Below are 17,776 nucleotides of genomic sequence, written 5' to 3'. Positions count from 1 at the left end.
ATTCAAATGAAGCCCCCATGTGCTAACTTTTCCACAGCAACCAGACCTTTGAGATTAGAAAGCCATCTTTAAAGCACAGGGATACGGGATAACAAACGGTGTGTTTGAAGTGCTCCTTGGAGGGCGTACCAACACAAGTCGCTCAGGCACACACAATCGCATCCCCACTTAGCTTTTTTAATGTTGACCGTGGCTTAATTAAAGCACAAATGTATGGTATGTGTTTTAAGCTCCTGCGAGTTGTGTGTTTATATGTTGGTGAGTTATAATGTGTGCCTGCATAAATAAGTAGTGGAACACCATGAATATTTATACTGTCAATATACTGTAATTAGTGATGTAGACTAATGGAGGCCATGTTTTGCACTTGAAGCCATGCCAGTTTTTGTGGTTGTTTATTTCCCGGCTTGTTGTCCCCACAGCAGTGCTAAATAAAGAGCATCATTATTCCCCAAACGTCATGAATTTACCAGCTCTAGCACCAGAAATATGACTGTTCTACTCCATAGAAACTGTTTTATCCCAACCAATATGTAGTGCCAACCACATTTATTAGCACTCCTGGTAAAGAGAATTTAAAAGGCCTAAAAGAAGTTAATCTTTTATTGGAGTAGCATAATTTCATACAAAACATTTATTAAAAATCCCAACTTTAACTTGAGTACATTGATTCAGAAGTCCACACATCGGAAGCTAATTGTTTAGAACAAACTCACCGGTCCTACAGCTTACCATTGCCCGTAACAAATGCTTGAAAAGTAAATGTAACCAAAGCATTATCTTTAATTTATACTTTAGCTTCTCAAGTCAAACAGAGTTTCTTAGTGACCATGACTTTTTTTTTCCCAGAGGTACATAAAAAATGACACAGAAGCCCATTTCTTTTAGCCACTGAACACAAAGCTAGACAAGGACCCATTTTAACTTTCCATTAAGCACAGAGGAAGGCCAAATAAGTGCTCATGGTTAGAGTTTTTATATATAGATGTTAGCTCACCAAGTCTCTTGAAAATTGATTAGATGCTATTTACATGGCAGCTGCTTTTTGGGACACTGCCAGGAAAGAAAGCCTTTTAAGCATTTGGAATATAAACATGTGGACTTGCTCCATGAAACTGTGTCTTTGACAAAGTAGTACATCCTGCCTACTGCTAAGAATGGTGGAGGAGCTATAATTCATTGGGTCTATTTCTTTTTCACAGACCTTTTCTACTGCTTCTGGACTTTAACTGGGTCTGTGATCTGAAATGATGAACCTTAGAGTTAGCTTTTCTACAATAAGCACTCCAGATGGGTTTGGTGTTGAACAAAAGGTTAATATGTGGAAAATAGAGATAGACAACTATCATATCCTTTATCTTTATCAGGATTTTTTTTTTTTTTTTAATGTTAAAAATTCATTTTTATGGTAACAACAATAAATTGCAATGGGTGATGTTTCCCATTATTTTTATTTTTTCCACTATTAGATCCATGAGAGCATCAGTAAACATAAATGTGTTTGAAAATTTTAATAAATGCCGTTATTGCATGCAATTTAACAATAAAGTCACACTTCTTAATGTAACTGCTGTCCTAAAGTGGCCCAAACCATTAGGTGTCCTTTTGTTGAGAACCATATTTGTGCTTTGTGAGGCTTTGGTTGCAGTGGCCTCAAGTTACAGTTTTTCAGTTTATTCCAAAAGACATGGTTCACCAAACACAGAATCAACCTTCCTCTTATCATTACCAGGTTTGTGCAATTAAACATGTCAGCCACTGTTTATGTAATCATGTATTTGCAATTAAATAATTTTCTTCACTATTTGAAAAATCATTATTCTGTTTTATTTAGGTTGTTGCCTATTTTAATTCATCAGCAAAGTGAAGATGCATTTACGATCGTTGTTTACTATTTCATGTTTTTTTTTTTTTTTCTGTGCAGTGTTTGTCCAGGCCAACAAGCTCCAGCAGCACATTTTCTCTGCCCACGGACAGGAGGATAAGATCTATGACTGCTCACAGTGCCCACAGAAGTTCTTCTTCCAGACAGAGTTACAGGTGAGCTTTCGAACCCAGGTGTAGCCCGCCAGGAAAGACAAAGAGAGCCAATCACCGAGCTCAGCTCCACAAGCCCTAAACACAGGGCTCCGGCTATCCTCCTCCACTCCGACTGGGACAAGCGACTCAGAAGGAATTATTTCAGTCTGTTTCCAAAACTCATTTGTGATGTGCAGATATGATTTGATTTGCTTATTAGACCAGCCAAGCACTAAAATATCTGGAATTAGAGGATTAGCGGAATGCTCATTTTTGAAGAGGTAATTACATACAGCGCAGAGGCAAAAACACGGCTGAGTCAATATGCCTGCATCTCCTCTCCTAATCACAGAGGAGGCCTCGTGGCTAAATATGAGCTCTGTCCTCAGGGAGTCGGTATCTGCCCTTCAACAAAGTTACTAGTTGGACTTATGAACTCGCAATGTTAGAGAGATAATCCATTTTCTAGCAATCTTTTCCTCTGCTCCTTGGAGAACCTGGAAAAATGAAACAGACCTTATTATATTATTTCACTGTGGTGGTGTTTTCGAGCAGCTCTGTTTTGTTTGGGGGATTCTCTATTGTACACTTCTCATATCCAGATCCCTTTCTATTACCTTTTTGAAACCGAATCACTAAAATATGAACATTCTATAATTGCGGTGTTCAAAAGTGCTGAAATTATATATTTTTTAATTTACTTTAATGTTGTAAAAGAAGCAAGAAGCTCCTCCTGCTGGCATTGACCTGGATCTTGGATTATGCAGCGCCTCAGAATAGCTGGTAGCCAGAGGAAGTGCCCATTGATTGGGAGTGATTTTCATATTGAGATTCAGGTTGTAAACACATAGGTGTGCGTCTGCCAGGAGGAAGGTGAATGTGATCATTATTTGCTGGTCATTCCGGCAACGGGAACATGAATAAAACAAGTCCTGATCCACCGACATGCAACTCTGCAGCAGGGAAGATTATATGAAAAGCCTCAGCAGCACCCCACCCATTGTTAATGCCTTTCAGTCACATCAAGCCCCCTTAATTTGTCACGTTTTCATTTCTCATTGGTACAAGTGTTTTATATATGGCACGGGTTGCGAGAGATACCTGTAAACAATCTTAAACAACCTGGGGATGTTTTCCTACTTTTTTTTTTTTTTTTTTTTTATGTTTGACATTTTCAGGAAAGAAGTGATCTCCACCTCCCGGAGGTAATGTTTCATGCATGATTATATTGTTTTACTGCGTGCGAAAAGACAAGTGCAGTACATGAAAGACCTATAGCATTCTGCTGTGAAACGGGGGGTTATGAAAGGAGAGCAAGAATGAGCTTGGGGGATAAGACAATCATTATCTCCAACCTGTTCCGTGCTCTTCCGAGAGTCCCGTGTGAGCGCATGATGACATGATCTCAAACACACGTGCCGCACATATAGATACATGCGTTGCTTCTTGTAAAAGCAGATACTTAAAGGAAATTAAGTTGTCATGTGGTGCCCTTTTAGAGTTTTTACTCACAGTGCTTTGCAGCAGCAATAATAGCTATTGTTCTTATTTTATCATGCTGCAACCACAGATCTCTAAATATTTATTTGGGAATTTTTAAAGAATACCTGTAAGCTTCTGTAAAAGGGTTGAAACATTCACCCTCTGGAAGGACAATTTAGTTTTTCCTGAACTTATGAACTGCTCATGGATTTTATTTACATGCATAGCTAAAACCTGACAAAATATGGATTTGCCAACCTTTGCCCTTCCAGATATCTGCCTGATGCAGGGCGCTTTTTTGTCAGTCTGTCTGAACTGAAACTTTCCTCAAGCAGAAGAGAATCCTTTCTTTGCTTGGACCTGAGTTTGGAGTCTTTCCCTGATCCTCTCTGACTCGCTGGCCCACTGGCCGGCTACCCGGGCCCCCTCATCTCTCACAGTAGTGGGAAGGGTCAAAGGGCCAATACAAGCTGGGGAGAGGAAGCAGCAAGGAAACAGAGAGCTGCCATGGCAGGTAAAGCAAAGCAGGGAAGATATTTTATTAATTCGCTGCTGAGATCCTGAAACAGACCAAAGGCTGTGACAGGTATCCAGTGCACCACTTCGCATCCTCCCCCTATGAACTCTACCCTGTGAGGGGCTAGCCAATTTTCGCCAGCCTGTCGAGATGGATGATGGGAGAGCATCCGTCTAATCAGCCCTCCCAGGACCCCCCGCCCAGCTGCCCCCCTCAGACCGACCAGATTGACTCACTCCTGGGTCTGCGTGCCCCAGAATCCAGAGTCCAGTGGAGAAAAACCTCTCTTGCTCTTCTTTTCTATTTCTTCAATTTCTCTTTTTCACCACTTTTACCTTGACAAAAAATAAGCGGTGAGATGTATAGACCTCCACTCCACCTGAAAGTCTGCAGAGGAGTCCCCTTCTAGCATCGCAAACTCTTACACGGCCTCGACTTTGCTTATCCCTTTCATTCAACCAATTAAAATGAAATACTGAGTAAAGCTGTCACATAAAGTCATGATTTTGAGGGCAGTCTTGCTGCTTGAACAGTCTCTCACTGACCACCTGAATGACAGTGTATCTTCTCACCCATTTGACCTTAGTTCCCCCTTCTGTCCATTCATAAGTGCCTGAATGGCTCTGCTGAAGAACACATTGCAATGTGAAACTGCCCCTTTTTGCAGTTTTAGATGCAGTTGCATTTCACATGGCATCAAAGAACTGAGCCACCAACAATGGTGCTTGTCTGGATTAATTAACCAGATTCATTAACTGATAGATCCACAGTATCAGCCACAGTTTTAATCTAACATTTCTCAGAGTGCAACTCATTTGTATTTGTTTGTGAACGTCCACGTAGGCTTAACTTCCGTGTTGCACTAACTGCTGGATGGCTGCAATCAGGAGAATTTATTCTCAATGATCCTATAAAGATGAGACAAAGAGGCTGAAGTTGCTCAGAAGCACCGGGTTACATTTTCCACACAAAATTCCCTCGATCCTTCTGAGCCGCTGCGTCTTTTATTCTTTCCGTCGTCTGATTTCTTTAGGTTGTTGTAAGCCACAGAGTATTGTAAGTCTTGCTGTGATCGACAGAGAAGCCTTACAATCTGGGTGCTCAATGACTTCTCCCTCCCCTCAGACGCCCGCAGGACACGCACCTTAATTGGAGCATCTTTTTTTTTTTTCTTCCTAAAAAAAAAGGATTCCTTCAAAGACAATCCAAAGCACCCCAGCCTTAATGAGTGCCGAAAGTGACAAGAGCACATCTGCATCATTTTCTACCACCCCCCACCCTCACAAATGAGATTCTCCGCTCCCCGTGTGATGGCCATTATTGCCAAGCTGTGACCAATTCAACGGTTTTAATTAAGCATATTTATAGGTTTCACGGTCACCAGGTCAGCGTAAACAGCTACGTTTGTCATAATGTCTGTCCCGGGCAGAATGCAGGGAAAGGAAAGAGAGAGATGGTTACTCTGTGAGAGCCCAGTCTGCGGCAAAAACAGCAACAGAGTGGGTTCTTTGAGCATCAGAATGCATTGAATTACTTTTTCTTATTCTTCAAATGACAGCTCCCAAAAATGACATTTTAGACACGTAGCTTCTTTCCCTCCCTCTGCCTTTCAAAGCTGTTCTTTAGTTTGACGCAGGAGACCTAATTCCCCAGAAGTTTTTCTATTATTAATTTTAAAGTATGCCCCGGAAAATGCCCTAACTGCCCCGAGTCCCTAATGTGTCATACAAAAGCAAAGCTTTATGCATTTGTCCCCTAGTGGCTCTCAAACACCAAATTTTTCCTGAATGTCTTGATCTGCCAAGTGTGACAGCTCTTCACACATTTGAAAGTGGCAAATATATATTTATATTTCCTTTCATATGACAACTTGTTTTCTTCTTCATCACCCCAGGTCCTTGGAATTCTGGCACTGTTTCAAACAGCGGCACGGCAAAATAAAACAAGAGTGAATTAGGGGAAAAAAATAACTTTTGAGGCGCAGTCATTAATATTTAAGCTTATTTATAATTGCGTACCAGTCTTTGCGCTGCTGCTGCGTGGTGTAAACGAGCACATATACCGCCTTAGATGGCTTATGATGTTTATCACAATAGTTGTGTTCTACTTTTGTAGGTGGATCAGAATTAGACAGCATGACAGACCTAATGATCCTGGGAGGATATTCTCTTTCGCACTGCGTGTATATATGATACTGTGTTTGTGGGTATACATCTGTGTGCATCCTCTATGTATTTGTCTTTGTCTCCATCTCTCTCAGGGTCTGATATGTGCATGCAAACACAATGTCTGGAGGGAGACATGACAAAAACTCCCAGAAGCCTTTGAGCTCCTCTGTTTTTTTGTCTTTTTTTCCTCTGTTGCACCATTGGGGAAAGTTAAATCCAAACAAAGAGGAGACGCTCAGTGTACTGCGCTCGAATCCATCACCGGATCCTTTCCTCAAACGTGTCTCTTTTACTTTACTTGGTTGACTTTTTCAGCAACTTTGATAAAAACAATTTGAAGCATTTCTCAAGGAAACTCATGCAGTTTTAATTTTCTGTCTGTAGTGATTTGATTTCCAGGTTAACAGAATGTATCAGAGGACACAGTAAGCAGCATCAGAACAATGACTCCAGACGGAATTTGGTTGTCATATTTTACAAACACTGAAGTTTAACTTTTGCCATTTGGAAAACAGGATGTCTAGAGAGTCATAGACAAACATGGACATTTTTCTGTTAAATATTTTTTCTAGTTTATGAAAATAAGTGTATGCATAAAATATATGCACACAGTCAGTACATATTTGTATTTTCAAACTTCATTCCCTATTCCTTTGCCGAGATATTAACTACGGTTTCAGGCTTGCACTCAAACTCTACTTAAGTCATAAAACAAAAACTTCAAACTGGTCTTTCATGCTGTTGCCCTTTTATTCATGCTGCAAGCACTTCAGACTTGACTTAGACTCAGACTCCTAGATCCAAGTCTCATAAGCTGATTTTATTTTCTGTAACAATCAGTGAAATCAAGCTAGCATGTAAGCTGCTAGATCGAGTCAAGTACTGACCATACCAAGAGAACGACAAGACTAAGAATTACTAAAATGGAAGGAGACCAAACCCAAGGCCAAGACTAACTGGTTGTAATGGTGAACCATCTGCTTCAGTAAGGTTCTCTATGACAAGATTTTGGTGAACTTAAACCCAGATCAGTAACTGCATGCAACTTATCCAACAAATTTGACAAGCTGTTAAAAAGTTAAACAGACGAGCCAGACAACTCTGAGAGTAAATCCATCCATCTAAGCGTTAACTGACTTGGCATTAGCTGCAGGCAGAAGGGATAGAGGCGACAGGTGGAGGTGGAGGACTTAAATCACTTAAGAGCTCCTTCTTGCTGTGTACTGTAGAGACAGACAAACATCCATACATTTGCAATGGAAAAGGTTTTCCTTCGTTTTCACGTCCCTATTATCTTCTATTCTCTGACACAAAGGAGCACAGGTGGCATTGTTGAAAATTTTTTTTAAGTAAAAAACTTTATTTGTTGCAGCTAGCACCTTCATGCTAAGTTGCTGTAAAAAGAGAATGGTGCAGCAGCTGTTGTCTTGACCAGACTTGAAGTAAAAACTGGAGTCAAACATGTGTAAGAGCAAGAGGAGATTGAGTTTAAAAGAAGCTCAGATTCAGAAAAGACTAAGACTTTTGACAATGACTGATCCTGAGTCCTACACCAATAATATAGACTCTCATAGTTAATAAGCTGCATTATTACATCCTTTGTGTAAAAGGATGTATTTCATTGTTAGCCAGTGATCTTCAACTTGCTAACAATGGTGGGCTGTTAGTTGTTTTAGAACAACCTGTTTGTGTTTACTGTAGCATCATAAAAATTACCCCACTATAAAAGATTGCATTACATGTACAGTATTGAAATACAGACTTTATCAGTCTGTACTTCTATATTTGCTTTCATTTACTCACTACATTGAATACTAAATACTGCTCAGCATTCAGTATTTATTTATTAAGAGAGAAACTGTTCTATTGTATCTTTTTGTCAACTTTATATAAACATTGTGCAGTATAGAAATCAACTAAATCAAACATTTTCAATAGCCCAGATAGTTGAAATAAATCATTTGTGTGATGAAAATATCCTTCTTTATGTATATTTCTTGCAGCCTGTTTTGGTGGTGGTAGTGTGATTGTCTGGGACTATTTTGCAGCTTCATAAACTCAGGCACACTTGGGTTATGCAGGAGTACTGTGATTCAAAGCACAGCAGCAAGTACACCTGGGACTGGTAAAAAAGCTTGCAAAACAAAAAAACCCCAACAAATTAAGACTTTGTAGTGGCCTTTGTGTAAGAACGATTGAGAACTTCAGTCTGGAATTTTAGCAATAATGGCAACAACTTGCATAGTGAAAATGATGTGTCAATTAGAAGTACTTTTTTATTATTATTTTTGCCATGACTGGTACAAAAAACACTGCAAAATAACTGTTTATCTCTTGTAGAACTGTGGAAAAAATTTTGAAGAATTTTGCCCACATCTCTGATCATATCTACCACAGCGGCATCAGTTGAAAAGCAGGTGTGCACTCTGAAATATCCCTAGTCAAAGTTTGTCCCTGACTGAAGTGGTTAAATGTGAAAGTAATTGTGTTTTGTTTCTGGGACTGACATGCGGAACCCCACGGACCCCATCTCCCTCCCAGTGACAGGCAGAGATCCTCCCCCCTCGCTCTGTCTAATTAGAGGATGTAGCCCAGGGCTCGTGTCCCAGGAAGACCCATCCCCCTCCCAAGATGGTTCCCCTAAGAAAGCCCTTAATTGGGTTCTTTAGTCATAGACTTCATTTTGGCTGGAAAGGCATCTGTGTGTTGCTATCACCTCACAATACAGTTTGTATCGCTCTCTTGTGTTTTTTCTATTCCTCTTTCTCTCCCTTTTTTTCTCCCCCTCACTGGCCTTCTCTCCATCTATGCTCCTCTCTCCCTCTCCCCCTCTCCCAGTCTCTCCTCACTTAATGAGGCCCCATAATAACACAGCAGTTGTGCAGTTGTTTTGCTACCTCAGTCAAACAGCGGGATCACTGCATAGTGTGTTTCTAGTACCATTCACTTGTCTACTTAGACAGGGTAATGAGTATCATTTGGAGGTACAAAAGACCCGGCCCAGAAAAAAAGCGGTGCTCCGTCATCTCCGGTTACACCTCAGAAGTGTTTGCTCCGGGTGCTTAGATGTCTCAAAGCGTTTCAAACGTTATGGATTCAAGATGTATTTTTATAGCCGCTCAGTGTGACTACATGGAATACAGTGAAATCCATTGCTGTTGTCATCTCCGTCCTCGCCTAGTGCTGTTACAGTATGACCATGACTCCCTGGGCACCTCGCTTCAAACAAGACTGTCTGTTACCAAGGAGACTGGGCTGGTTGTGGTGCAACAATGTTTTGGGTCAACCCTCCCCATGGTCCGATAAGTGATGACTGTGGAGAATGCCAGCTGCTGTTTTATTTATTTATTTGATTTTTTTTTTTTTTTTTGTAATATCCATTGGCTAAACTAGCCAGCAGTAAGCCTGGCCTGGGGTCAGAGCAGGGAAGGATTACTCCCTCAGTGGACTGGTCGACAGTAGGGAAAGCACAAAGGAAGGACTGAGTCGATACTGGACAGCAAGTTCAACACACCATTAAAGTGCCAGAGAGAATGCAATACTCCTGTCTTTCCCTAGAGTTTTATTTTCTCCCAAATAGCAAAAAAAGATTTCAAACTATGTCACAAATCTCACACAATTACTCATAATTCTGGTCATTGTTCCTGGACAAAGAACATTTTTAAGTGACATAAACATAAAAGATTAAAACTTTCAAAGACAAAGCTATATTACTGCTGACTGAAAGCTAAAATATTCCCATCACGCTATTGCATATCTACCTTGAAACTCAGTGACATAGGGTGATAGAAAAATAATAACCATGGCCTCTGGACGCTCTAGCATACATTGGTTGATCACCTCACAAGCGATGCAAGATTGGCCCGGATTGTTATTTACATGTTAAAATTGTTTATTGCACGTGTGTTGCAGCTCTCATGGACATTCAACTGTCTTCTAAGAACCGCAGTAATCACCTAATCATTTTGACACCACACCAAAAATAATGTACGATAATGTAATGTAAAAAACCTATTCATTAGTGCATTTTATAACGACAACGTACATATTTTCCAAGTATATGCTATACATAATTTTGAATAAACGGCCTAGAAAATAGATTTAAAAAAAATAAAAGGCTGCATAATGGGACACATTCCGGTCAATTCACTGGTTAGCTCTGTGTTTGTTTAAAGTGCAAACCGCTTTATTTGTTCAAGAAACCGTGAAAAGGCCATGGCTTAAAAAGTCATTATTGTCAGGTACCAAATGCTGATGAAGGCACTTGTATCTCTTAATTGTGAACTTACACTCACCAGGCACTGTACTATAAAACCTTGCTGATATCCAGTTTTCACTTCTGAACTTTCTGGACCCTGCATGTCATAGTTGGTTGAAGGCCCCGTAAATTTGTCTCAGAGATTTTGGTCCAATTTGACTGGATATCTTCATGATTTGCTGCCGTTTTGTCAGCAGCAAATCCATGATGTGATGTGAATCTCACATTCCTAAAGTGAGGCTTTGGGTTGCACTTTGGTGACTGAGGAGACTATTGGAGTAAAATGAACTTATTGACATGTTCAAGAAACCTGTTTGAGAAGAGCCATATCTTGTTGGTTGTAGCTATCATAGCATGGTTACACTGTGGTACTCAGAGTAGGCTGTGGTGTGTAAAAGATGCTCAATTGATGTCAAGCCTCACCAGCAACCTGAAGCATTAATCCAATGTAGAATGGATTCATGCTTTAATGTTGCTTAAGCCAAATTCTGACCCTGTCATCTCTCATAGATGAAATTCCTCATCACACCAAGCAAATTTTCCAATCAATTATTATGTGCTTTTAATAATCTTCTGAGAATTGTTGTCTCAGCGTCATGTCACAGTTGACATGAATGAAACTTGTGGTCTTGTGGTGCGGTAGCTCATCTGCTTCAAGTTTCAGTGTTGTGTGTTCAGAAATGGAATCCTACACATATCGGTTGATAAAGCATGGTTGTGTGAACTGCTGTTGCCCTTTTATTATCTCCACTCTGTCAATTCTCTTCTGAACTCAGCACGGCATTTTGATCCACAGAACCACGCAAACAATATCCACTCACTGGATATTTTCTTTTTTGGACCATACTCTGTATGCCCAATTTTGCTTTTTGTTGCTTAGTTTGAACTTTAAGAAGTCATCTTATCTTAGATGCCTAAATAAATTGAGTCACTGCTATGTGATTGGCTAATTTTGCAATTTTCTTAGTAAGCAATTAATTAGAAAATCCAATTTATTAGATTGGCCAGTGAATGTAGGTGCGAAATGAAAAAAAGGCTCATGTCCACTATGATGTTTGCGTGCACGCATGTGTGATGATGACTCTGTGACAGGTGTGTCTAGTCCATGCCAGTTTACGGAGTCCAAGGCCATGTTTTAAACAGAGCGCAGCAAGTGGGGCATGTAGTTTGCATTAAAGGGATTAGCAGTCACTTCAAAAGATGACCTGGATTCAGCCCACCAGGGACACCCGTTACACACCCCCTGGTCCACACTCCCTTTAAAGAACCTGGCACAGCTGCCCCACTACAACCCCACTCTCAACTGTGTGTGTATCTGTGTGTGTGTGTGTGCGTGTGTGTGCCTGCATGTATTCCAGAGAAGCATCGTAACAGAGTTATATCCTCACCTTGTGACGGCGTCATGGTTAATTGTGCCCCAATACATATTCACAGAGGTGTGGAGGATCAAATCATCAGTGGCCTTACCTGCACCTCTTGACATTTTCTCTGCAGGGTACATGTGTAGTGCATTTAATAAATGTAGGCACCTCCAGGGAAGATTTTCTATGTGGTGTGTCAGAGTCTTGTGATGGATTTGTTGCCATTGGGGCAGCCTTTGATTGAGGTTGGAATATTTTCTGTCAGTGGTCTTAATTATAATGTTAGACCAGATTTTAAAGGAGTAGTTCACAGCATTTGAAGTGATGTTGATGTGGACACAAAACTATTTTTTTCTATTGATCAACCAACTCATTTGTTCCGTGGTCTGTACTTTACATGGCCCCAGCGAACCTTTTACACACCTTTTCTATAAGAATCAATATTTCTGATCAAATTATCCACAACTGAAATCCAGATATTTGTTTTTTCACCACAAGGCATACTGCTTAATCTCAGACTCTTCTAGAATTTTCATTGTGTTTAAATTCAGATTAGTATTTCCCAGAAACTGAAGCTAACAGGTAGTAGAGGGGCCAAGACCAATGTAGCTTCTGCTGTGTCCAACTCTATAAATGTTATAGTAATTTATGTGAGTGGTTGGTTTTGACTGGCATTTACTTAAAAGGCAAAATATTTTTACAAAGGAAATGGAACCAGAGTATCCCATTAAATATATCTATCCTCAATTAGTATAAATCCAGTGTAGTTCTTAATCTAAGAGCTGGTCTGAGAGGGACCAGGTCCAGAGCTAAAGGTGCCCATCTTAAAACTCATCCTCATTGTGTTTTTGCAAACTGTATTTCTTTGGTCTTCAAACAGTTATCTTGTTTGACCAAAAGTTATTCTAAAATGGTCACTTTGGTCTTTGTCCCTCTTAGACTAGTTGCTTTTTTCATCCTCTGTGTCAACTTATCTGGATTTGGACTAAATCAGGATGCCAAGACTCATCTGTTACAGGAGGGTTAGTTATAGTTTTGAATTTTTTCTAACAAAACTCCGCTTAGCAAAATCCAGAACCTTCACTTTTATTCTCTATATCTCTGTATGTTCAAGTTAAGCATGCCTTTATTTCTTATAATCATGTCTTCCTTGTCTTTCTGTGTTTTTTTTTTCTTTTCTTTGCAGAACCACACGTTGACTCAGCACAGCAGCTAACGTGGCAGAGCTCAGTGCCATGACCAAGAACAAGGATCACATGACGCACAGAACCAATCCTGACCGCCAATTACTGTCTGCGTATTTTCCCACTGACTGACTAGTCCTGAGCATTAGATTCAGCCACACCGGCCAGAAACCACACCACAGAAGGAAAAAAAGAAGAAACAAAAGCAGAGAAAGAACATAAAAGAAGCCTTTCTGTTCTTTACTAATCATTGTGTCCAAAGTAAAGAAAAGGCCATCTTGTTTGTACATAGACTTCTTTATGTGTTCCTTATCTACAGGTATATTACAATCTTATACAGTATTTGCCATTGTACAGTTAAAAATGTTTGTCTAAAAAAGAGTAAAGGAGGGGGAAAAAAATATCATTAAATCTGTCAAAGAAAACGGGTCTTGACCCATTGTGTGAGGAGGTGTGCCATTACGAGCACAGGACTCTTCATCACTGGCACTCCTTCGTGCTGTATACAGACACAGTCAATCATTATAAGGTAAAAATTTTGAACAAAAAAAAGAACTGAATTCACCAGCATAGGCAGATATATTGTCTGTGTGTCTGTCATACAGTAAGCATGGCTGCCGGAGGAGCAGCTGTGAATGACGGCGCAACAAATCTGCACTGCCTGTGCTGAAGTTCATGCGAGAGATGGGAAAAACTAAAAACAACACAAAGAAGAGAAGAAAAAAAAACAGGACAGGGGACAGACAGGATGCTGATATATGCAAATGCAGTGACACAGATTTGGAAAAGGCTAGCTCCTCTGGTTGGCTCGTGAACAGAGGCGTGAAGCTCCCATGTGGCTCTCAGAGCGTGGGGAAATCTCCGGCCCACTGATTCAACCTGTACATTTCTGTTATTAATGTTTACTGCTTGTTGAAGCCAGAAGATTACTGGAATTTTCTCCTTTTTTCCATGTTTTGTTATCTCTGTGTATTTTTCACAATTTGAATTTAGGGCATGAAGACTGAGCGCAATCTCAGACTGTCTCGGGGATCCAACCGTAGTTCTAAAACGCCGTCCCTGGCTCTCCTGGAGAGTGTCCACCCAACCCTCTTCCTTTGCAGCGTCTCATTGCCCACTGCTCAAACTGGAAGCCACTGTGGCACCATACAAAACTCCTGATCCATCCTGTATTGTAAATGTTTTGCATTCATTGAACCTGAGATGCACTTTTGTATGAAACTTTCATGTTTTGACATTTTGACTGAAAATTGTTCGTATACAGTTTACAGGAAAACACGATCTCCTGCGGCAAAAAGGAAAGTTATCTCTGATGTTATTAAAATGTATTGTACAAATATAGAGTTCTGTATTTGGCAGACCTCATTTTTTTTGTGTTGCACATGTGATGGAAATAATAAAAACTGTATGAGGAAATGGCTTTAGTGTCGCTTGTTTTCTAAAAGCTTTGTGTGCAGGAGTGTGAGAAAGCAAACACAATTAACCCATCAGACAAGACCTATGACAGTGCAAGCACAATAATCATCCAAAGCTTGCCCGGTTTTTTTATTGTATCAAATTGCATCCTATTTTTCCTCACTCCCTTGTGGCAGTCGCTAACGAACATCTGAGCATCTTAAGGGAGGTCTTTGTTATTAATGACTCCATTACCCATCACCCTGTGCGGTCCCATTCTACACACCCTTGCGTAAGGCCTATTTAGGGAGCCTCCAGCGCTCCGGGGGACCTGGGAAAAGATTCTCCTGCCTTCGCTGAATGGGACATTAGCATCTGTCTGTCTCAGCAAATGATTCATCAGTGGTGACACAAAAAGCTGCCAACGATTTGTTGAAGCTTTCACTTTTTGCTTTGAATAAGCCTTGCTCTGAAGCTGAAAGCTTTGTAACTATTCTACAAGATACAACAACAACGATAAGCATGCAGTGGTTTATTAATCACATTTTCTAGTGGATACCGTTAGAAAATATTGCATTATTTAGCCTCACAATTTTTACATTATTATGGTCCTCTCTTTCCAAACCATGCATGAAGAAGCATAGAGGATGTTTTTTGGATGAATATGACCCCACAGTACAAAACACAACAGAGAGGGCAAAACATAAGATGCAGAACTAGAAATAGCCTTTACTAAGTAGTCACTGAATCCAGTTTAGTGGGGTTTGCTGTGTTTTTTGTTAAGTGTTTAATGAAAAACTGCTTTCTTCACATTTTTTGTTATTACACTGTATTTGTCTACTATACCTGCTTTCTTTGTAGATTTTTTTAAGTCCATTTTGTTTTGTTGTGTACATACTGTACACTTTATACAAATAATCACAAACCACTTTTCCAGTGCGGCATGGTGAATGTGCTCTTACTCGTTTACTTTTACTTTGATGTTCAGTCTCAAAGATTCTCATTGGCTAATAGGATTCAATTTCTATAATGAGGATTAGATCACTAATAGACTAATTGCAACCCCACATCCATGTCAGAGATGGTACATCCCAGCATTAAACTGTCACAGGAAATGCAAGCTGGGCATCCATTAAACAACTTTGCTAGCATCTCCCTTTGCCAGACACTTTTAATAAGCTTCAAGGGCATTTGAACAGATCCAGAACTTTGCTTTGCCAGAGATGGACTGGCCCACATCATCCATTACATTAAATTGGGTGGTGGCCTCCAGCTCATATTTATGATTTAATTAAATTCACTTGTGAGGCGTATCAAAACCACTGCGGCCTCGCTTTTAGCGCCAGCCTAAGCAGCTCAACGCACACACACATGCATGGCTACATACATTAGTGCGCACACACGCGACGTGTTCCTGACACACGCCCAAGTGCGAGACTTTGTAGGCGCTTTGGCAGAGGGTTCTCTAGGGTTCATTTAAAGCAATATAATTACACAGCTCCCAAGTATTCTTCCATCAGAAAGCAGCAGAATGGATGGCTTGTTCAGAGATAACTCAGCCTGGCTGATCCTCTACAGTGCCGTCACTCTGCACATAACCTTAATGCAAGTGGCACTTAATGTTGCTAAGAGCCTGGCCAATCCTTAATGAAACTGGCCAGTGGGGCCAGATGTTTGGGGGTAGCTGAAATGGTGTTGTTTTTATCTGAGATGTGTTTAAAATAGCATTTGTTTGTTTGTTATTATGGGATTTTTTTTAGACTTAAGAGCCACATACCTGCAGTCCTCTTGAGGAAAAGCAGCAGTCTGTGTTAGGACTTTATTAAAGAAATATGAGCTCCTGCTGAAGCTGTGCAACATGCTGCAGTCCAGAAAGGTACAATTGTGGCCTTTCATCCCTTCTGAACAAATATACATTCAGTGCTTCTCCCTTGTGTTCCAGTGTCCTTGCTATTGCTCTTCTTTGGTGCAAAATTTAGTTTGGTGAAAACTCCACATTGTTAGGCTGTGCATTCCTCTGGCTGAAGGAGACCTCAGAGATCTCTTATGGCATTCAATATGTGCGCCCAAGCATGAGATCCAGCTCCATTTGGCTGGGAGATCCACTGGGACCGTCTGAGGTAACCTAATCTCTCACACCAGCACTTCACATCCACAGAGCCATCTTTTCACTTCAGAACTATGTTAGCAAAATGGACGTCTCAACTCGACTATGTCTAAGGCATGCACCAGATTTCTTGTTTTCAGAAAAAAAAAGAGTGAAAGGAGCAAGGTGTCAAAGAATGATCAGTTGGATAAAAAAACCTATTTACATTTACTAATTTTATGAGGAAATTTTAATCATAATAAAAACAGACAATACATGAAGGCTGAGCTTTGTCATTAGGACCTTTGTCAGTTCTGTCACCCCCCCAAAAAAACAGAGACAAAACCCTTCATCTTTCAGTAAACATCACCTTCACATTATGAAACAAGGCTGGAATAAAAAGAAAAGGAACCTCAAAGAAAGAAAAAAATCCAACCAGAGAAAAATTACACATAAAATAATAAGTGTTGGAAAACATTTTAAGAAAATATAAAAAGATATATTTTTTATGTATATAGAAAACAAAATTATATACAAATGGCTGAAGGCATAATGTTAATGGCCATTCTGAAGTAAACGTAGAACAAAAATACAAGAAAAAAATATGAAAGAGGACACTGGAAAGAAAAAAAAGACAAAACAAACAAAGGAAAACAGAAACAAAGCAAGAAAAACACTAACAAATTATCTGGACGAATTGTGGCTCAATTTAAGAAACAATAAACAAGTTTTCCAATGGTATAGATTTATTCCCAAAAAGAAATAATTAACCAAACACATATTTCCTTACTTTGTTAATGTTGAATCAAACTTAGCAGATGAAAAAAGCAAATAAAAAAAACATACTATCCATGTAATCAACTACATGTTTATTAGGATAACTTTCCACTTTTGTAGCTGTTGCTTTTAGGAGTTTATGTTTTGCTTTTGTTTTCCACAGCCCTACTTTGTGATCGTAGGCTGACTTTATCTTACTCTTCTGAAAAAAATGGCTGATTATCGGATTTTGAACTTGAAACTGAATGGTAATCATTTAAAAGTAGTAATTTATTTTTCATAAATGTTCTAATGTCTGTAATCTAATCGTGCAATACATTCACTTCTAATCTGGGTTGTAATCCATAACAATTCAGTTCTCTTCACGGACAAACAAAAACTCTCTCCTCCACTGTACCCTCCTCTAATGATCCCCGTGTCTCCTGCACTGGGAGAACTGAAGGTGAGTATCACCCTCCAGTCATCTCCCTCTGCCTCACTAAGATAGACACCTGAAATAGACAAGCCACTCTCCCCTTTTTATTATTTT

General features: G+C 39.9%; 1 protein-coding gene across 10 annotated transcripts in view; it reads left to right on the top strand.

The window, feature by feature from the left end:
- LOC122841211 (zinc finger protein 521) overlaps positions 1-14,408 on the top strand; it is a 111,375-nt gene extending 96,967 nt beyond the window's left edge. For all 10 annotated transcript variants that reach the window (XM_044134324.1, XM_044134321.1, XM_044134325.1 and 7 more), the window contains 2 exons: positions 1,925-2,040; positions 12,992-14,408. In XM_044134324.1, the coding sequence (XP_043990259.1) occupies positions 1,925-2,040; positions 12,992-13,021 (146 nt within the window). In that variant the 3' untranslated portion in view covers positions 13,022-14,408. The remainder of the gene's footprint in view (positions 1-1,924; positions 2,041-12,991) is intronic.
- The last annotated feature ends 3,368 nt before the right edge of the window (positions 14,409-17,776 follow it).

Source organism: Gambusia affinis, linkage group LG12, assembly GCF_019740435.1.
Source record: "Gambusia affinis linkage group LG12, SWU_Gaff_1.0, whole genome shotgun sequence".
Classification (NCBI taxonomy): Eukaryota; Metazoa; Chordata; class Actinopteri; order Cyprinodontiformes; family Poeciliidae; genus Gambusia; species Gambusia affinis.
Note: the sequence above shows the minus strand (reverse complement) of the source record. Positions and strands in the feature narration are given on the sequence as shown.